Source organism: Molothrus aeneus, unplaced genomic scaffold, assembly GCF_037042795.1.
Source record: "Molothrus aeneus isolate 106 unplaced genomic scaffold, BPBGC_Maene_1.0 scaffold_35, whole genome shotgun sequence".
Lineage (NCBI taxonomy): Eukaryota > Metazoa > Chordata > Aves > Passeriformes > Icteridae > Molothrus > Molothrus aeneus.
Window position 1 is genome coordinate 1,162,137 of NW_027099016.1, and position 21,481 is coordinate 1,183,617.

Here is a 21,481-nt window from a genome sequence, read left to right on the forward strand (position 1 = left end):
ATGGGGCGAGGGGCGGCAGCTGGGGCCCTACTGGTGGCACAGGTGGTGCTGGGAGCCCCCCCGGCTGCGGGCGCGGAGCTCTCGGGTGAGCGGGGGGCGGGAGGCGCTGGGACGGGGGGGGAAAGGGGGAAAAGGGGGCGAAGGGGGGAGCCCGGAATGGAGGGGGAGGAGGAGGGGACCCCCCCAAAGGGAGAGCGGGAGGGGCTGAGGGGTGGGGGGAGGGGAGGGACGGGTGGGAGAAGGTGGGGAAGTGGGGAAAAGGGGAGGGGGAACCCCAAAACTGAGCCCGAGGGGTTGTGGATTGGGGGATTTGTGGGAAAATGGGGAAATGGGACCCCAAAAGTGATTTGGGAGCGGCCGGAGGTGGGAGGGGAGAGGACGTGAAAGGGGAAATGGAGGAAGGGCGGCAAAGAGGAAGCGGCAGCGCGGACAGGAGAGTCCCATGGCGGCCGTGGGGCACAGGGGGTGCGGAGTGGGGATCCGGGGTGGGCCCCGGAGCTCTGGGGGTGCTGCTGGGGGGTACTGGGGAGGCAAGCCCTTAGCTGTGTCCTGAACTCACAGGGGTGTTCCAGAACATGCATAAGTACGAATGTCAGTTCATTAACGGCACCGAAAAGGTGAGGTTCGTTGCGAGATACATCTACAAGCGGGATCAGTTCCTGATATTCGACAGCGACGTCGGGGTGTACGTGGGGTTCACCCACTATGGGGAGAGGTGGGCCAGGGACAGAAACAGCGACCCGGAATGGATGCAGAAAACACGGACTGCGGTGGACTGGCTCTGTCGGCACAACTACGATATTTATGCCAAGTTCACCACCGTGGAGCAGCGAGGTGATCGCGGGGCAGCGCGTCCCCTGGCGCCCTGCCCTGCCAATGGCCCTGGAGCCTCAGAAACCTCCCTGGGAATCGCCCCTGGATCCCTCAGCCCTCCTTGGGCCCATCTCAGGTCCTTCTGTCCCTCCCAGTCCATCCCAGTCCCTTCCAGTGTCCCCACGCGCGTCCATTTCAGCGACGCGTAACGGTGACGCTTTTCAGCCAATCAGGTCGCGTCTCTCTGGTGACTCATGGGTTGCCAGGCAGACCCGCAGCGCCGAGTGCCCTGCGCTGACTCGGCCTCCCAGTGCCGCGCACTTCATTACCAGTTCCTCCCAGTGCCACCAAAATCCCTCCCATTACCTCTCAGCCTCTCCCGGTCTTTCACAGTCCCATCCAGCCCCTCCAAGTCAACTGCCAGTCCATTCCAAGCTCAGTCCCAGTTCACTCCCAGACCTCCATTCTCTCTCCCAGTGCCCGTCCATCCCCTCCCACCTATCTCAGTGCCACCCCTGTCCCTCCCAGTCCATCCCAGTCCATTCTCAGGCCGTTCCCAGTCCCTCCCAGTCCATTTCCAGTCCCTCCCAATCCATTCCCAGCCGATTCCCAGTCACTCCCAGTCCCTCTCCAACCCACCCCAGCCCTCCCCTCTCTCTCTCCCAGTGCCCCCCAGCTGATCCCAGTGTCCCCTCTCTCTCTCTCTCTCTCTCTCTCTCTCTCTCTCTCTGCTCCGTGATGGATTTCTACCCTGCTGCCATCCAGGTGAGGTGGTTCCAGGGCCAGCAGGAGCTCTCGGAGCACGTGGTGGCCACCGACGTGATCCCCAACGGGGACTGGACCTACCAGCTGCTGGTGCTGCTGGAAACCCCGCCCCGGCGCGGGCTCACCTACAGCTGCCAGGTGGAGCACGTCAGCCTGGAGCAGCCCCTGAGCCGGCACTGGGGTACGGGGGAGCCCCTGGGGGCGCTGGCAGAGCCACTGGGCTGTGCTGGGAGCCACTGGGAGGGAGCTGGAGAGAGCCGGGCTAGAACTGGAAGAGGCCCTGGGGGCTGGGCAAGGGCTGGGAAGGGGTTTGGGGGATGCTGGGGAGGGTGGGATGGGGTTGGGGGGGGTCCTGGCGGGCACTGGGAGGGAGTTTGGGGGCGTTGGGTGTGACTGGGAGGGAGTTTGGGGGTGCTGGGTGTGACTGGGAGGGAGTTTGGGGGTGCTGGATGTGACTGGGAGGGAGTTTGGGGACGCCGGGTGTGACTGGGAGGGAGTTTGGGGGCGCTGGGTGTGACTGGGAGGGAGTTTGGGGGTGCTGGGTGTGACTGGGAGGGAGTTTGGGGGCGCTGGGTGTGACTGGGAGGGATCGCAGTGAGCCCGGAGGGGCTGGAAGGAGATCGGCCATGGCAAAGCGGGGCTCGCCATGAGCTCGGTTGTGCTGGGCACAGACTGGGAGGGCTCTGGCTGAGTCCTGCTGGGGCTGCCAAGGGACTGCGAGAGGCTTTGGGGCTCCTGGGGCGCTGGGGGCAACTAGGAGGGGGCTGTGGGATCCTCAGAGGGACGGGAGGGTGGAGCAGCGGCCAGAAGATGAGAGAAATGCCCAGGCTAGGAGAGAAGTCCAGCCGGTCTCCAGCCAATAGGGCACTGCCCAGACTCGAAATCCGGGCCCTGTGCCCAAGCGATGTTAGGCTTGAGGGCAGTTGGTCGCAGGCGAAAATACTCCAAAGCTGCAGGCGTGGAAGAAAGGGCGACTCAGAGCTCAGTGGGGAAGTAGGTTTTATTGGAAGGGGTATTGATGGGTCGGGGAGCTGAAGTCTGAGCACTGAGGCAGGGAAATGCCTCAGGTTTTATAGGGAATGGGTGGAGCCAGGAACAACAAATCAGAAGAGGGGTACAAAAGATACATTGAAGACTGACAACCATAAACAGCCAACGGGAGATGGTTGTGGGTGGGGCCTTGGCCCCTGAACCAATCACCCAACACCCCGGCCAGAAGCTTCTGGAAAAAGGGGCAGGGGTGCCGGGTGACGGGCAGGCGGCCAGGGGAGGGAGACAAACAAGATACATTGGGGGAACCATGGAAACGTGGGAGGAGCACTGTAATTGACAAGAACTGGAATTTGGGCAGAACCACTAATCCATCCACGGGGGGAAAACTGAACAAACCTCGAACAAACCACAACATCTCCCCCTTTTTTGTTTAAAAAGAAAAAGAAACCGGGAGGGGAATCAACCAAGTCTTTAAGCTAAACGGTCGTCATCTCTCGAGCTGTTTCAGAGTCTATACTTTCGCTGTCTGCGCTCTCGGAGCCTGAAATCGAGGCAGGGTCCTCCTCGACTCCGGGGAGTTCCAGGTGGTTCACTTGGGCTGCGGTGGCATTCAATAAAAGTCTCTTGATTAGTCCCCACAGCAGGGAGCAGGCGGCAGCGATGATGACTATAACTGAAACTAAATACAAAACAGATCGAAGTATGGAGCCGGCCCATCCCGACAGTCCCCAGCCTTTAAACAGGCTCCCCAGCCAGTCCAACGTCTCGTTTTTGATTTCATGGACGAGTTCTTTCATTTTGCGTATGGAGACCCTCGCATCTTCTGCTTTAGATGACAAATTCAAGCAGCACAGGCCCTCGAATTCCTCACAGCTATGATGGTGGAGCAGCAGGAGGAAATCGATGGCCGCCCGATTTTGCAGGGTCGCCTTCCTAGTTATCTCCTCGTCTGTGAAGAGGTCAGTCAAAGCAGCTGAGGTAAAATTCGCCTGCTTTGCCACCCAACACTCTAGGCGGCCCAATTCACCCAGAGACTTCGCGATTGACACCCAAGGTAAAAAGATGGTGAGCGCAATCGATTTTGGTCTTGCCCAATGTTCAATTTTTGAGTCGCAGTCCGGGTCGAAGTCTCTAAGATCTCTTTTGGAAATTGCCAATTCGGACTGCGACTTCTTAATTTTCCAATCTCTAATTTGGGTAACGTTGGGGGTAAGCAGCGTCAGCTTGCCGAAAGTGCAGACGCCTCCGGCCAGACGAGGGGGGATGCCAGCCCACGCCCGGTCTCCGCAAATAAAAAAGGTTCCTCTGGGCAGCGCTAATGGTTTTACGCCAAGGGTGGAAGCCAGCGGCAATCTGATGGTAAAATTGCACCATCGCGCTGCCTGGTACTCCGGACTAGATGGTCTGATGTCCGAGTATTTCGAGGAACCGAACAGGGGGGCATACTGAAACCAAATACAAACAGAAGACTTTGCGGAGCCAACTAAATGAAGCTCTGGAGGGTCGGACTGCAGGGGGGTCAATTTCCTGAGCCCGTCCCTCCAGGCGTTCTGGGCGTCTACCATTAAAGGGGGGTTGCGATGAAGTAAGGAACCTAAGGTAACGTTAAAAGGAAAGGGGAACTCAAAAAGAGGCAGAGGGATCCCCACTAGGCATGACGACATCGGGTCTTCTGCTGAGCCAAGGTCCAGGCAGATGTGCTCCTGGCCCATGGCTTGAGCGAGGGTTCTCCATACGTTCGCCCTTGGCTGGGGAACGATCCAAGGGTCTGCCGACGGTATAGTTGACCACATGAGGATGACTGTCAGGATGATGAAATGATGGGCCCGGTCCATGTTGATGTGAAAGTAACTAAAACGAACAAGAGGGAGAGACGTAAGAAAAAACTTAAACTTGGTTCTGCCCAAGGCAGGGGGGGATACAGGTTAAGGGTGGCCCCATCCCCTTAGGGTTTCCGCCGCCGCCGCCAACACGCCTCGGTGACCTGCCCCACGTTTTCTGCCCCTGGAGTCTTCCCAGGGCGAAAGGGCTTGACCCATTTTGCTGGGATCCACCTCGGACCTGAGGGGGTGGACACACAAGCGTATCCCCTTCCCCAGGTCACGAGGTCGAAAGGCCCTTCCGTTTTCCAGGTCTCCGGATCCTTAATGAGGACAGGAGGCCTGGCCCTGAGCTGCAGCTGCTCGTGTTGCCCGAAGTGTCGCACTATGGGCGGGTTCAGGTTTTCATACGAACAATTTAAAAAGTTGATGGTATAAAGCGCCCTCGCGAGACGGATGTGGGGAGACTCCACCTTCACGGCCACTCGTTGTTGATCCAAAACTCTTTTAAGGCTCTGGTGGGTCCTTTCCACCACGGCTTGGCCTGTCGGGGAATAGGGGATGCCGGTTTTATGTTCTATTCCCCATTGCTGCAGGAAGCTTCGCAGCTCCCTGGACTTGTACGCTGGGCCGTTGTCTGTTTTTAAAACTTTGGGGATGCCCAGGACAGCAAACGCTTGAAGCAGATGCTTCTCACAATCTGCCGCCTTTTCCCCTGTGTGGGCAGAGGCATAGACGGCGCCAGAGAAAGCGTCCACAGAAACATGAACAAACTGAAGCCGGCCAAAAGATGGAATGTGGGTGACATCCATCTGCCACACCTCACAACTTGATAGACCGCGGGGGTTAGCTCCCAAAGGTATAGACGGGAGCTGGTGGGACTGGCAATGGGGACATGTAGCCACGATCGCCTTGGCCTGTTCGCGGGTAAGATGAAATTGCCGAACAAGGCCAGGGGCGTTTTGATGGAATCGCTGGTGGCTGATCTTTGCCTGACCGAACAGATCAGGGAGAGGGGCAGCTTGAACTGGAGCGGCAAGGGCGTCCGCGCGCCTGTTGCCCTCTGCAATGAACCCCGGCAAATCGGTGTGAGACCTGACGTGCATCACATAGTATGGTTGCTCTCGGTGGGAGACTAAATACACGAGCTTTGAGAGCAAATTAAACAAAGCAATGTTTGATACCTCCTGCAATATGGCATTCTCAGCTCTGGACACTACACCTGCTACATAAGCCGAATCCGTAACAAGATTGAACGGCTCAGAGAACCTCTCAAAGGCCCTGACGACTGCGTCTAACTCAGCAATCTGAGGCGATCCTTCTACCTCAGTGATATCGGCCTCCCACCGCTGAGTCCGAGGATCCTTCCAAGTCATGACTGACTTGTGGGATGCTCCAGATGCGTCTGTAAAAATTGTCAAAGCCCTCAAAGGGGTTCTACTTTGAACCGATTTGATAGATAAGGTAAATTCCTGATTGAATAATTTGTGGGCCGGTCGATCAACTGCGATTTGACCGGTGTAGCTGTCCAAAGCGAATTGGAGCATTTCATTGGTCTCAAGGAGGTGATCAAGCATTTTTCTTTTTAAGTGGCCCGAATCTAATTTTAATGGAATGTGTATGCACTCAAAGTCCACACCTGCCAGCTCTCTGATCCGCGATCTGGCTTTTCGGATTAGTTCTGCCACCAGCTCGGCGGGCTGCGTCATCCTCTTGGACCTGTGATGGCTGAGGAATACCCACTCTATAATTAAGAGGGGATCCCCCGAGCCCCGGTCCTTGCCTTTGATGGTCACGTCCCATTGAAAAATCACCCCATGGAGGTGTGGCAGTCTACCCAAGATAACGAATTTAAATGGCAGACCCGGATGGCATCTGTGGGCCTGCCTGGCCGAGATGGAATTTTGGATTTTCTCTAGCGCTGCCTGGGCCTCTGGGGTAAGGGACCTTGGAGAACTAAGCTCCTCTCCCCCTTTCAATAAATTGAAAAGGGGGGCTAGGTCTTCAGTTGGAATGCCTAGCCAAGGCCTTACCCAGTTCAAGGACCCACACAGTTGGTGGACATCCGCCAAGTTTCTTATGTTGGTTTTAATAGCCAATTTTTGTGGAACAACAGTCCGCTTTGTTATATCAAGACCCAGGTACTTCCAGGGTGGCATCCGTTGAATCTTTTCGTGCTGAAGCTCGAACCCTGCACCAATCAACGCATCGGTTGTCAAGTCAAGCGCGTGGGTAAGTAGGTCGCTGGTCGGAGCACACACCAAGATGTCATCCATATAATGATATATGATGGTGTCTTTGGTGGCTGCACGTATCGGGGACAGCAAGGAAGCGACGTACCATTGACAGATCACTGGGCTGTTCTTCATGCCCTGTGGAAGGACCCGCCAATGGTAGCGCTTACTTGGGGCTTCACGGTTGATGGAGGGAACCGTGAAGGCGAAACGCGGAGCATCGTCCGGGTGTAGAGGAATTTGGAAAAAACAATCTTTTATATCAATGACTGCCAAATTCCAATTTTGGGGGAGCATTGTAGGGGACGGCATCCCTGGTTGGAGAGGCCCCATATCTTCGATGATATTGTTAATTTGGCGGAGGTCGTGAAGGAGCCGCCACTTATCTTTGTTGGGCTTTTTGATGACAAACACTGGGGAGTTCCACGGAGACGTGGTCTCCACCAGGTTGCCCTTGAGTAGCTGCTCCTTGACGAGCTCGTTGAGCGCCGCCAATTTTTGTTTGTTGAGCGGCCACTGCACTACCTGTACTGGTTTATCTGATCTCCAATTCGGCTTCCAGGTAGGGCGCTCATCAGTGACCGCCGCCCAAAAAACCTGGGGAGTCACTGGGAGGTCAATTCGGGCTCCCCATTGGGCCAAGAGGTCTCTCCCCCACAGGGGTTCCGCATAATCTAAAACGAATGGGCGCACAGAAGCCAATTGCCCATCCGGCCCCGTAATTTGTACAACGCTCTTTGATTGTCTGGCCAATTGCAAGCCCCCTACACCACGGACATGCCCTGGCGCGTTTTGTAATTCCCAATGTGACGGCCATTCCCGGGAGGGAATGATCGTCACATCTGCCCCGGTGTCCAACAAGCCTTGAAGAGGCTTGCCCTCTCCCCCCTTGGAGATGTAACAATTTAGGTGTGGTCTTTCCCGCCCCAGGACTTGGGCCCACGCAACAGTTAGGTTGGCGTTCTCTGCTGGCGGACGCCCAATGGCCCAAGTCATCTCAGGGACAGGGATCGCTTGTGCGATCACCTGTCCTTTGGGCAGGAAAATGGGGGGTTGGACACAGTGCAGCCCCACGGCGAACTGTCCCGGGTCCGATGGTAGGAGACCCGGGATTATGTTCTGCTGTGGTGCTGGGGTGGAGAGTTTGCCCGGCTCACGTCCAGCCCCGATCAGCAACGGTGGGGCGCTTGAGGAGCCCGAAGCTCCTATCGCGCCTATGGGTCCGCAAGCGAGAGCGGAGGAGGGCGGCAACGCAGGGAGGCGCAGGCGAAGAAAGAGGGACTCAGCCTTCGGGAGGGGTAGGCAGATTTATTGGAGGAAGGTCGGTCGGGGAGAAAAAGCAGGGTGGAGGGAGAAGGACTGAGCACCGAACTGAGGGCGAGTAACAGCTTATAAGGAAAGGGGGAGGGCCCGGGAGGGGCAACATGACAACCAATGAGGGTATGAAAAAACTGATACATAGGTTGATGAACGCATGAAACTGACAAATCAGCAAAAAACTGGGGAGGGGTCCCTGCCCTTGCCCAATCACTCGACACCCTGGGGAGAAGGTTCTAGAAGGAAAGGCGAGGCTGCCGAGTGATGGACAAAGGAGCAGGGGTGGGGACAACAGGACACATTTGATGGATAGGGGAGGGGAAACGTGATAGACAAATAACGATAAGAAATTGGGGATTTCCAGGGAAAAAGGGGGGAACTATTCAGAATGAACCAGACCAAATCAAACAACGTTACATCACACACCACCACATCTCCCCCTTTCGCAAACAACAAAAAAAAAGGAAAGGGGGGACGGGGGGACTAACTTATTATAAGTATCTGAGTTCATGTTCTCAAGGTTCGAGTTCGCTGTCCTCATAGGACAGTTCTTGGTCCACGGGCCCCATGCTGTCTCCTTCGTCAGGGTCCTCCCAAGAGTTTTCTTCTGGTGAGTTAGGGGGTGCTTGGAGTTGGAGGACTTCCGGAGAGGAGAGGGCTCGGTTAATAAAGTTTTTCAGTACTTTCCATAGTATTGAGGCAGCGAGTAACACAAGTATAAGTGAAAAACATAAATAAACGATTGGCTTCAGGATGGCCACTGCCCAGTTTGAAAACCCCCACCCGCGGAACATGTCCCCCAGCCAGTCGGTAGTTTGCGCTTTAATATTTTCAAGATGATTTTGCATGCGCTCAATGGAGACTCTCGCGTCCTCAGCCCTGGATGAGAGGTTGAGGCAGCAGAGACCTTCAAACTCTTCGCACTTGTGCTGGTGTAACAGGAGGAGGAAATCGATGGCGGCTCTGTTTTGGAGTGTGGCTTGCCTCGTGACTTTCTCATCATAAAGGAGGTCCGTTAGGGCGGCTGACGTAAGATTGGCCTGTTTTACAACCCAACACTCTAGGCGGCCCAATTCGCCTAGTGACTTCGCGATCGCTACCCAAGGGAGTAAAACTGTGAGGGCAGTCGCTTTTGTACGGTCCCAATGTTCAATCACAGAGTCGCAGCCTTCATCTAGATTCTTTAGATCTCTTTTGGTACGTACCGAATTGAAGGTCGAGTTGAGGCTTGCGCTTTTATTTTGCCAATCAATAATATGGGTCAGGTTGGGTGTAAACAGGGACAGCCGGCCTAATGCACATGGTCCCCCGATAGGATTAGATGGGATTCCCGCCCAAGCTCGGTTTCCGCAAATTAAGAACAAACCATGGGGAAGGGTCACTGCTTTGTCATTCGGGGAGGTGGCTAGAGGGATTTTTTCAATGCGTTTGCACCAGTGGTTTGGAAGATAGGAGGCATTGGAGGGGTTCAACAGGGTCAGAGTACGTGGGTATCGGAGTGAGGCAGAGGGGGGGTGTCGGGAACCTGGGGCTTCTCTAAAATATAGAGGATTTCCGGGACTGGGAATGTATCGGAAAATGAGGCAAACTGGGGCAAGTGCGGAGCCGAGCAAATGGAGCTCTGGAGGGTTCTCTTCAAGAGTAGGTTGTATGCGGAGATGGTCTCTCCAGGCGCTCCAAAAGGCAGTGGGGGATTTCGGGGTGGTTTTGAAGGAGTAAATATAATTGAAAGGGGAGGGAAGTTGGGAAGGGGGGAGCGGGATCCCCACGAGGCAAGACGCCATCGGGTCTTCTGCCGCCGCCGTGTTCAGGCAAAGGTGATCTTGCCCCAGGGCTTCTGCGAGGGTCCGCCAAACATTAGGTTTCGGCTGGGGGAGAGTCCATGCAGAGCAGCTGGTGGTGAGCGTGGCCCAAAGGAGGTAGGTGGCAACTGGGTGTGTCTGGGGCCGTGCCATACCTGAAAAACTAAAAAGAGGCAGTATCAGGGAAGGAGAACTGGGTTTTAAGAAACGTGAACTAAATATTCGAATGGTTCTGGCTCATCACTGAATAAAAAACAGATAGGCGGAAGAAGGGGGTCAGGGGGCTTTCTTCGGCGCCTCCAACTGGCGACACGGACTTGTTGCTCTTTCGTCCGGTGTTTCTCTTCCCTGGGCACAAAAGGCCGAACCCATTTTGAGGGCACCCACTTGGGACCAGAAGGAGTGAGGACGCAAGCGTACCCTCTCCCCCAGGTCACCAAGTCAAAGGGTCCTTGGGTCTGCCAAGTCTCCGGGTCCTTGATGAGGACCGGAGGCTTGGCTGTAGGTTGCAGCGCGTTGTGGCTCCCGAAGTGTCTAACCATGGGCGGGTTCAGGCTCTCAAAGGAACAGTTCAAAAAATTCAAAGTGAACATCGCCTTTGAGAGTCTGATGTGAGGGGGCTCTACCTTTGTGGTGGATTTCTGTCGCTCTAAGATTTTCTTAAGGCTTTGGTGAGCCCTCTCTACCATGGCTTGGCCTGTCGGGGAATAGGGGATGCCTGTTCGATGTTCTATTCCCCATTGCTGCAGGAACTGGCGCAGTTCCCTGGACTTGTACGCAGGCCCATTATCAGTTTTGAGCAGCCTAGGGATGCCCAGAACAGCAAATGCCTGAAGTAGGTGTTTTTCGACATCTGCTGCCCTTTCTCCCGTGTGGGCGGAGGCGAATACCGCGCCGGAGAAAGTGTCTATCGAGACATGAACAAAGCTCAACCGGCCAAAGGAGGGAACATGAGTGACGTCTGTTTGCCACACTTCGCAGCTTGAAAGTCCTCTAGGATTTGCCCCCAGGCCCAATGATGGAAGCTGGTGGGACTGGCACTGGGGACATGTCGCCACGATAGCTTTGGCTTGTTCACGCGTCAGATTGAACTGGCGAACAAGGCCAGGCACGTTTTGGTGGAACAGCTGGTGGCTTAGTTTGGCCTGACCGAAGCGATCAGGGAGCGGGGCTACCTGAACAGGAGCGGCAAGGGCATCAGCGCGCCTGTTGCCTTCCGCAATGAACCCCGGCAAATCGATGTGTGACCTAACGTGCATTACGTAGAAGGGCTGCTCTCGGTGGGAGACTAAATTTACAAGTTTGGAGAGTAGCTCGAAGAGGCGAACGTTCGAAACGTCCTGGAGGATTGCTCCCTCCGCTCTGGACACTACACCGGCTACATATGCCGAATCAGTTACTAAATTGAAGGGCTCAGAGAACCTCTCAAAAGCTCGGACGACTGCATCCAACTCAGCCACTTGTGGCGATCCTTCTACCACAGTGATGTCTGTCTCCCACCGCTGAGTTTGAGGATCCCGCCAAGTCATCACTGACTTGTGGGATGCTCCAGATGCGTCAGTGAAAACGGTCAGGGCATCGAGGGGTCTCTTGCTCTGTACAGACTTGATGGTAAAAATAAATTCTTGATTAAACAATTTGTGGGCCGGCCGATCTATCGTAATTTGGCCCGTGTAGCTGTCCAAAGCTAATTGTAAAAGTTCGTTCGTTTGAAGGACGTTCTCAAACATTGCTAATTTGAGGTGGCCCGTGCCGAATTTAATGGGAAGATGAATGCACGTCAAGTCCTCACCTGCCAGCTCCCTGATCCGTGATCTCGCTTTCCGGATCAGGTCAGCCACCAGCTCCAGTGGCGATGTCATTCTCTTGGACCTGTGGTGGCTCAGGAATACCCACTCTATGATCAAGAGGGGGTCCTTCGCCCCGCGGTCCTTGCTCTTCCCAATGACTCCGTCCCACTGGAAGAGCATGCCGTGAAGATGTGGCAGTTTCCCCAAAACAATGAAACGGAATGGCAGGCCCGGTTGGTACCGGTGGGCCTGCCTGGCCGAGATTAAACCCTGAATTTTCTCCAGAGCGGTTTTGGCCTCCGGGGTGAGGGTCCTGGGAGAACTCAGCTCCTCTCCCCCCTTCAACAAATTGAAGAGAGGGGTTAGGTCTTCCGTGGGAATACCTAGCCAAGGTCTCACCCAATTTAAAGAACCACACAGTTGGTGGGCATCTGCTAGGCTTTGGATATTATTTTTTATTGCCAATTTTTGCGGAACAATGGTCCGCTTGGTAATTTCAAGGCCGAGGTACCGCCAGGGTGGCATCCTTTGAATCTTTTCCTGCGCCAGCTCAAACCCTGCAGCAACCAACGCAGTGGTTGTCAGGTCAAGCGCATGGGCCAACAGGTCGTCGTCTGGCGCACAAACCAAAATGTCATCCATATAATGATGGATGACGGCTGACTCCACAGCTGCACGAACAGGGGTCAGCAGGGAAGCGACGTACCATTGGCAGATCACCGGGCTGCACTTCATGCCTTGTGGCAATACGGTCCAATGGTAGCGCTTGCCTGGGGCTTCACGGTTAATAGATGGAACCGTGAAGGCGAAGCGCGGCGCGTCATCAGGGTGTAGGGGAATTTGGAAAAAACAATCTTTTATATCAACAATTGCCAAATTCCAATCTTTAGGGAGCATCGCAGGGGACGGCATCCCTGGTTGGAGGGATCCCATGTCTTTGATAACTTCATTGATTTGACGGAGGTCATGCAGGAGTCGCCATTTGTCTTTGTTGGGCTTTTTGATGACAAAGATGGGAGAGTTCCAAGGCGACATGGACTCTACTAAATGCCCTTTCTGTAGTTGTTCCTGCACGAGCTCGTTGAGCGCCGCTAATTTTTGTTTGTTTAGCGGCCACTGCGCCACCTGTACTGGTTCATCTGAAAGCCAATCCAGCTTCCAGGTGGGGCGCTCAGCAGTGGTCGCTGCCCGAAAAACCTGGGGAGTCACTGGTAAGTCAATTCGGGCTCCCCACTGGGCCAAGAGATCCCTCCCCCACAGGGGTTCCGTATAATCTAATACAAACGGACGAACAGAAGCCAATTGTCCGTCGGGCCCCGTAATTTGTACGATGCCTTTCGATTGCCTCGCCAATTGAAGCCCTCCTACACCTCTGATGTGGCCAGGGACGCTTTGCAATTCCCAACGTGACGGCCAATCCCGAGAGGGAATAACCGTGACGTCTGCCCCTGTGTCCAGCAAGCCGCGTAGAGCGACTTGCTCTCCCCCTTTTTTCAATTTACAGATAAGTTTGGGCTTTTCATGCCCAAGAGCTTGAGCCCAGGCTACTGTAGGTATGTTTGAGGCCTGGGCCGCTGATTGAGGTTCCAGAGATGGTAAAGCGGAAACAGTGGATGGTTGTGGCACGACGAAGAATTGGGCTATTATCTGCCCCTTCGGTAGGAAGAGCGGGGGGTGGACACAATGCAGCATGAGTGAGATTTGTTCCGAGCCAGCGGGAAGCAGGCTCGGGACAATACTCACTTCTGGTGGGGTCGCCTTTGTGTCGCCTAGGACGAGGAGACTGTGGCTTTGACGTTCCCAGTTTGTTAGACCCTCCGGGAGGACAGCAACGTGGTGAAAACCGGCGGAACGGAGATGTAATGGTTCCGCAAGCTGCAACCTACGGGAGGAAACACAGGATGAAAGAGCATGAGTATTAATGGGTGGTGTTTGTGTCAGTCCGGCATGAAAGTCAAGTCCAGTTGGAGGCATTATTTCACTGTTCTCCCTCTTCTCCCGCCAGGACGGATGGTGTGAACAGGCCTCCGCATTTGTGTCCTGGCGCAGGGGGCCGCTGCGCTGTTTAATTAGTTTTTTTGAACAGTTTGCCCGTGGGTCCCCTGCACGGACTTTTTAAACTCATAAAACTGCTGTTTGAGGGGGCATGCGGGCATCCAGTGCCCCAGCTTCCCACATAGATGACACGGTGTGGCTGGAGGCTTGGGCACCGGGGTCGACATTGGTGGCAGCGGTTGCGCGGTAGTGGGACAGACGTCGGTGGTGAATGGGGGCTCCTCGACGGCGGCGGCGGCGGGACGGAAAGGTGTCCTCAGGCGGGCGGCTGCGGCAGGTGGTGGTCCGGTACCTGATGGAACTAATACCTTTTTCCCACACACCAAAAGCATGTCCCGCAGGGTGGGAGCTGGCTCCAGAGGGAGGCTGTTGATTGCATCTTTGCAAGCCGAGTTGGCATTGAGGAATGCCATCTCTTTTAACAGCTCGGCTTGCAAGTGTTCTCCTTCAACATGATAGTTAATGGACTTTCGGAGCCGCTCCACAAACTCGAGGAATGGTTCCTCGGCACCCTGCAGGACTTTGGCATATGGGACTTGGGGTGTGGCCGCTCGCAACCCCAAGAAAGCTTTCTCAGCCGCCCGGGCAGTTTGCTGCAGGACTTCTACGGGTATGGCTCTGGCTTGGGTTGCTCCGTCACTCCAGTTCCCCGTCCCAAGCATATGGTCAATGGAAATGACCTCTCCATCTACACTCGTCCGGGAGTTCGGGGAATCCCATAGGGACGGGAGCACTTTCAAGGCTTCCTTTCTCCACGCTGCCTCCCAGAGCACTTGCTCGGTGGAATTGAGGAGGCAGCGGAAGACTCGGCGGAGGTCGGCAGGTGTAATGACCGACTCCGCCAGGACGGCCTGAAGGAGTCCCCGAAAATATTCGGAGTCCCTCCCGAACTCTTTCTGTGCTTTGCACAGCTCCTTCATGGACGAATGAGAGAAGGGGACCCATTGAGCCAGGGTTGTCCCATCTCCCGCGGGATGAAAAACGACCGGGGCTGCTGATGGGACTGCAGACAGCTCCGGTCCCCGGCTCGGGACCCCCCCCCCGCTAGCCCCCAGAGCGTGGGAACCGGAAGGGAGGGCGTGGGAACCGGGAGCGGGGGAGGGAGGGTCCCGGCGTGGGAACTGGAGGGAGGGTTCTGCAGCAAAGTGCCTCCCCTTATGGGAGGGGCCCCATGACGTCGTTGCGGAGGCGGGGGGTGGTGGGAGAGGAGGGGAAGGGGGAGGAGTTGCAGGGGGTGAAGGCGGGGGAGGAAGGGGAGGAGAAGGGGGCGGGGGAAGGGGAGGGGACGTGGGAGGAACCCGCGAGAGGGGAAGGGAAGGGATTTGGGGGGGGGCTCGGGAAGGAGTGGGGGAACTCTGGGAAGGAGAAGGGGGTTTTTTAGGATTGAACACGCGGTCCCCTCCATTTTGGGATGATTTGACGCCATCTTGGCGAGAGGACCGCGGAGAACTGAAACGAACTTTGGGTTTAACAACTGGGGTCGAGGGGGTGTGGAAAGAGGGAGCAGGAACAGTCTCCTCCGGAGGTTGGCCAGACCTTCGGAGGCTCGGGGACCGGGTCGCCCGCGAGGAACTTAGGGACGGGTGTTTCCCTGGCGCGGGGCTGTCGCGGGCTGCTCCCCGCAGGGACTCGGTTCGGGAGGGAGGGCGCGAGGAACGAAGGGCAGGTGCATGGGGACGGGGAGAACTGGGGTATAACTGGGGGTCCGCTGGCTGAGTCCGGGAAGAGGGTTTAACAGCGAGGGCAGAAATCAAAAGGGATATTAAACAGAAATAGCTCTGAAAAGATTTGCCGCCAGCTTGGATCTCTTTCTGAAGGCGGGATTGAACCCGCTTCAGGAATCTGGGATCCAAGACTGACTCAGCAGTCAATTCAGGGTAGGTATGGGTCAGCCAGCGGACTAAACCTTTAACTTCCCTCTTATTAAACTTATAATTCCCACCCCCCAGGGTACCCACAACTTGGTAAAAGACCCCTTTCTGAGTGGCCGACAGTTTAGCACCCATATCTGCAGATGGAATACGCAGGGGTCAGCCACTCGCTCTACCGCTAGCAACAGGAAAATCAAAAGGAATCTAAAATAAAACTAAACGGGGTCCCCACTGACCCTGACCTCCCCCTCCCACTGGCCGAGGAGAGGACCGGGATGCCTATGCCAGGTTTTCCGTGAGGTCAGGTGGTGGGCTGTACAACACAGCCAAGAGACTCACCCGTCAGGGGGACGAACCAAGGCTGCTGCTAGCGGGAGCTGCCTGCGCCGAAGGCGGCCTCTTTAGGGTGCGCTGAGAGGGTGTCGCCTTCTTCTCTCCGGAGCACCGCACCTCCCGAAACGAGGGCGTGCTACACGGAGAGCGGTGAGTCGCCCAAAGGATTAGAGCAATCCAACCCGCGCGTCGCGGGACTCCTGTTCCGAGATGCAGTCCTCCGAACGGTGTTCAGGATCCGCAGACTGCCTCAGATGCAGGGGTCTTCACGCCACGCGTTGGGCGCCAAACTGCTGCGGTGCTGGGGTGGAGAGTTTGCCCGGCTCACGTCCAGCCCCGATCAGCAACGGTGGGGCGCTTGAGGAGCCCGAAGCTCCTATCGCGCCTATGGGTCCGCAAGCGAGAGCGGAGGAGGGCGGCAACGCAGGGAGGCGCAGGCGAAGAAAGAGGGACTCAGCCTTCGGGAGGGGTAGGCAGATTTATTGGAGGAAGGTCGGTCGGGGAGAAAAAGCAGGGTGGAGGGAGAAGGACTGAGCACCGAACTGAGGGCGAGTAACAGCTTATAAGGAAAGGGGGAGGGCCCGGGAGGGGCAACATGACAACCAATGAGGGTATGAAAAAACTGATACATAGGTTGATGAACGCATGAAACTGACAAATCAGCAAAAAACTGGGGAGGGGTCCCTGCCCTTGCCCAATCACTCGACACCCTGGGGAGAAGGTTCTAGAAGGAAAGGCGAGGCTGCCGAGTGATGGACAAAGGAGCAGGGGTGGGGACAACAGGACACATTTGATGGATAGGGGAGGGGAAACGTGATAGACAAATAACGATAAGAAATTGGGGATTTCCAGGGAAAAAGGGGGGAACTATTCAGAATGAACCAGACCAAATCAAACAACGTTACATCACACACCACCACAATGTTCACCTCGTGTGGTGTGTGTTTTGTGTCCCCGACAACGACGTACTTACACCTTATCCGCCCCCAGTTACCTGGGCACTCCGGGTCAACTGACACGAGTCGAAAGTTGGAGTCCTTGAGGTGGAGAGGCTCCGTCAGCTGCAACCTGAAGGGTTCAAAGGCAGAAAAGGTGGTTAGAGTCGGTGTCGGCCTGGGAGTACTGGTAGAAGTCAAATCCGGTATTAGAATGTCAAAATCGGCGGACGGCGGTCCCTGATTCCTCCCCTCCCTGCGAGATGTTATCTTTCCCGCCTTATTTATGTCCTTGCGCAGGGGGGAACTGCGCTGTACTGTTAGTTTTTTGGCGGGAGTGTCCCCCTCTGTCCCTTAGCCCTCTTAAACTCATAAAATTCCCGCCGCAACGGGCAGTCTGGCATCCAGTGCCCGAGCTGGCCGCACAGATGGCAAGGTGCGGTGGCAGCGGTAGCTCCAGGGGTAGATTGACGGCTAGCGGCTCCGGCGAAAGCGTCTCCCGGCGTCTCCTCCGCGGCGCCGACTCGGGGCGGTGGTGGTCTTCTCCTCTCTCCTTCTCTAGATGGTATGATGTGGACCTTCCGGGCGCAGACCTCGAGCGGGTCATGCAGCGAGGGGGACGGGTGCACCGGGAGGCTAAGGATGGCGTCCCTACACGCGGTGTTGCAGTTGGAGGACGCCACCTCCCTGATGATGTGCTCCCGGGCAACTTCGTCGGCCACCTGCTGCTCGACAGCTCTCCTCAACTTCTCAACGAAGTCGAGGAATGGCTCCTCTGCGCCCTGGAAGATCTTTGAAAAGGAGAGAGGGGGGACCGCCCCCGGCAGCGCCAGGAACGCCTTCTCGGCCGCACGGGCCGTCACCCGGAGCGCCTCCTGGGGTAGGGTACTCGCCTGCGAGTACCCATCCTCCCAGTTCCCGGTCCCCAAGAGCTGGTCAACAGCCAGGACATTGCCCATGAGGTCCACCCCAGTATGGGGTTGACCCCACAGGCCCGGGAGAGCTTCTGTCACTCCCCTCTTCCAGGCGGCCTCCCACATCGCCCGCTCGGTGGGATTGAGCAGGCATGTGAAGAGACGCCGGATGTCATAGGGGGTGACATCGGCCTCGGAGAGTGTCGCCTGCAACACTCCCCGGAAGTACTCGTTGTCCCGGCCATAGTCTTTTTGGGCCTTGACCAGCTCTTTGATCTGAATATGGTTAAGGGGGACCCACTGCCTGCGCACCCCACCGTCCCCCTCAGGGTGGTAAACGACCGGGGCTGCCGATGGTATGGCAGCAGACCCCGGTCCCTGGTTCCCAACCCCCCCCCCCCCCCCGGACCCCGGACCGTGGGAACCGGAAGGGGGAGCGTGGGAACCGGAAGAGAGGGAGGCAGGGGCGTGGCTGGGAACCTGGGGAGGGAGGTCCGATGTTGAAGGACCCTCCCAGGAGGCGGAGTCAGGAGGTAGGACATGGTGATCGACAGGAGGTGGAGCAACAGGGGGTGGAGTCATGGGAGATGGTCTGGGAGGTGCCAGGGGAGGAGCTATGGTGGGAAACGGGGGAGGAGAAATGGGTGGGTAGGTGGGAGGAGGAGTGGGAGGTACGGAGGAGGGGTCTGGGAAGGAGGAGGGACTGGAAAAGGGGCAGGACAGAAGGGTGGGACTATGGGAGTGGCTGAGTGGCAGGAAAGGGCTGGGACTCTGTAGGAAGGGGTTCTGGGAAGAAGGAGGGGGTTTTCCCGCCAACTCAGCCATGCGGTCGCCTCCATCTTGGGCTCCCTGGGAGCCATTTTGAGTCATTGGAGGCAACCGCGGATAAACTGGGGATTTAGCAACTGGGGAGCATGAACTTGGGGATCTAACAACCGGGGACTGTGAACACGGGGGTCTAGAAACTGGGGATTTCGGGACGGGGACTGGGGAACCAGGAGAAGATGAGGAGTCCCTAGGAGTCTGGCCAGGACTCCTAGGGCGGGGGGACGGGGAATTCCGAAACGGGCCGGGGGACGACTGAATCCCCTGCGCCTGGCTGGAAGGGCGAGCTGCACCCTTCAGAATCCCGGACTTGCTTTTAGGGTGATGGGGAGGAGGGTTAAGGGTAGAGGGAGCCGAACTTGAACCGGGGAGACAACTAAACGTAACTCTTGGTCTCTCTGAGTCCCCTTTTGCTCTCAAAATGTTTTTAATTTGAGCTGCCAAAAATGCCAATTGGGAGAGCGAGGCGTCCCCTGACCTAACCAACTCCGAGAGTCTCTTAGAGACTCTCCGCCAAAAGGCAGGATCTTGGATCAAGGCAGGGGAGACCTCGGGGAACTCAGAGGAGATCCATTTAACTAATTTCTTAACTTCCTTTTTATTAAACGAAACACCCCCCCCAACAAGGACACCCGCAACTTGGAAAAAGAGCCCTTTCTGGGCTGCTGAGAGCCTAGCACCCATAGCTCTATAAGGGGTTATAAATCAGCAGCCACAGCCAAGCCTTCTCCGCACCAGCTAAGGAAAACGAAAAAACAAAAAGGGTGCCACCCACCGGCCCCTGTCTGGAACACTAAAGGGAAGGTGACAGAACACCGGGGGAAGAAAGAGGCGACAGGGAGAGAGACGGAACACTCACCAGTCCGGGGGGTGACGAACAGAAAACCGGGGCGGAGAAGGTCCTGCAGCAGGGACGACTCCGGGTGCTGGAGCTGCCGTCCGGGGTCCCCGGGGAGCGCTGCCTCAAAAGTGAGGTCTGCTCAACCTCGGGGTAGTTTTGCGTCCAAGGGATTTTGTAATCCTGCCCGTGGGGTCCGCGGGCCGATGGTCTTCTGAGCTCTACTGACCCGGAATGCTGGTCAGGAGCTGTCTGACGAGGTGGGCCCCACGTTGGGCGCCAAAACTGGAGCAGCGGCCAGAAGATGAGAGAAATGCCCAGGCTAGGAGAGAAGTCCAGCCGGCCTCCAGCCAATCGGGCACTGCCCAGACTCGAAATCCGGGCCCTGTGCCCAAGCGATGTTAGGCTTGAGGGCAGTTGGTCGCAGGCGAAAATACTCCAAAGCTGCAGGCGTGGAAGAAAGGGCGACTCAGAGCTCAGTGGGGAAGTAGGTTTTATTGGAAGGGGTATTAATGGGTCGGGGAGCTGAAGTCTGAGCACTGAGGCAGGGAAATGCCTCAGGTTTTATAGGGAATGGGTGGAGCCAGGAACAACAAATCAGAAGAGGGGTACAAAAGATACATTGAAGACTGACAACCATAAACAGCCAACGGGAGATGGTTGTGGGTGGGGCCTTGGCCCCTGAACCAATCACCCAACACCCCGGCCAGAAGCTTCTGGAAAAAGGGGCAGGGGTGCCGGGTGACGGGCAGGCGGCCAGGGGAGGGAGACAAACAGGATACATTGGGGGAACCATGGAAACGTGGGAGGAGCACTGTAATTGACAAGAACTGGAATTTGGGCAGAACCACTAATCCATCCACGGGGGGAAAACTGAACAAACCTCGAACAAACCACAACAGGAGGGGCTTTGGTGGCTCCTGGCCAGGACAAAAAGGGATCGGGGGGAGGTTTCAGGGGCTCCTGGCTGGGCTGGGGGCCACAGGGAGGGCGCTGGGAGGGGCTGGGGGTGTCCGTGAGAGGTTTTGGGGGCGCTGAGCCCTGCGGACCCCCCAGAGATGCCGCCGGACGCCGCCCGCAGCAAGATGCTGACGGGCATCGGGGGCTTCGTCTTGGGCTTCGTCTTCCTGGCGCTGGGGCTCGGCTTCTACGTGCGCAAGAAGGTCAGGGCGGGTGCCGGGGGTGGCGTCCCCGCCGTGGCGGAGCGTGTGCGCTCCCGCCGGGGCCCCCAGCCCGGTGTCACCCCCTTTTCTCTGCCCACAGAGCTCCTGAGCCGGCGGCGGCCGCAGCCCCTCCCCGTGGGCTCGGGCCCGGCCGGGACCCCCCGCTCCGTCCCTGCTCCGCTGATTTTGGGGGGGGTCCCGTGTCCCCCCAGCCCCGCTGGCGCTCTGCCCCCGCCCAGTGCCTGCTCCCAGTGCTCCCAATAAAGCTTCCCAGTTGCCCCCGGGGCCGTTTATTGGGGGGCGATGGGGAGGGGTTTGGGGGTCGGCGATGGGACGGATTTGGGCAAAGGGAGGGGGACAAAGGGTGGGGGCTGGGCCCGGAGGGAGGAGGAGGAGGAGGAGGAGGAGGAGGAGGAGGAGGAGGAGGAGGAGGAGGAGGAGGAAGAGCAGCAGCACCAGAACCCCGTGGTTTCCCCGCCCCCCTGGAGCTGCAGCCCCCCCCAGCTCCGTCATCATCGCCCCCTCCCCACATCCCGCAGTGAGCATCAAGGGGGAGCTCAGCCCTTGTTAAGAATCTCTAAATAATATTAAAAAACAATTCAGTATTATTTTAAAATTTATACAACTTATTAAAATATAATGCAATGTTTTTTAAATTTAAATTTATGTCTTTTTAAAATTTTAATAATATTTAATAATTGTCTTGACCCCTTGTTAATAAAGTTGTGTTTCTGAAGGGGAGCGGGTGTCATGGTTTGATGCTGGCACAATGCCTGTGCCCCCATGAAAATACATTGTCCCCGGAGTCTGCTGTGAGATGTGACCAGAAATACAGCAAAGCAGGCTCCAGCTTAGGAATAAAAGAAAAAAAAATTATTAACCTACAATATATAAAAGATACACATAGAACGCAGAATGAAAACCTTCCAAAACATTCCTCCTCCCTGTCGTGGTTTGAGAGGAAGTGAGTTTTTTTGGGATGCAGTGGTCAAACCAATAGGTGCTCAGATTTG

The 21,481-nt window shown here is 56.5% G+C and overlaps 1 protein-coding gene and 1 pseudogene across 1 annotated transcript; one reads left to right on the forward strand and one right to left on the reverse strand.

Annotated features, from left to right (window-relative positions):
• On the forward strand, positions 1 to 20,732 carry LOC136570545 (class II histocompatibility antigen, B-L beta chain-like). The gene is made up of 6 exons (XM_066571021.1): positions 1 to 85; positions 562 to 834; positions 1,146 to 1,194; positions 1,530 to 1,759; positions 20,362 to 20,468; positions 20,571 to 20,732. Exons 1-6 carry the CDS (start codon positions 1 to 3, stop codon positions 20,730 to 20,732), a joined length of 906 nt encoding a protein of 301 aa, XP_066427118.1.
• The window catches only part of LOC136570612 (zinc finger protein 208-like), a 625,335-nt pseudogene that overhangs the window by 22,823 nt on the left and 581,031 nt on the right, over positions 1 to 21,481 (reverse strand).

Bases quoted from the DNA above. Each gene is read 5' to 3' on its own strand.
- LOC136570545 (XM_066571021.1), top strand. From the start codon at position 1: ATGGGGCGAGGGGCGGCAGCTGGGGCCCTACTGGTGGCACAGGTGGTG. The intron at 835-1,145 runs GTGATCGCGGGG...CTTCATTACCAG, and splicing joins CACCACCGTGGAGCAGCGAG to TTCCTCCCAGTGCCACCAAA. The intron at 20,469-20,570 runs GTCAGGGCGGGT...CTGCCCACAGAG, and splicing joins GCTTCTACGTGCGCAAGAAG to CTCCTGAGCCGGCGGCGGCC.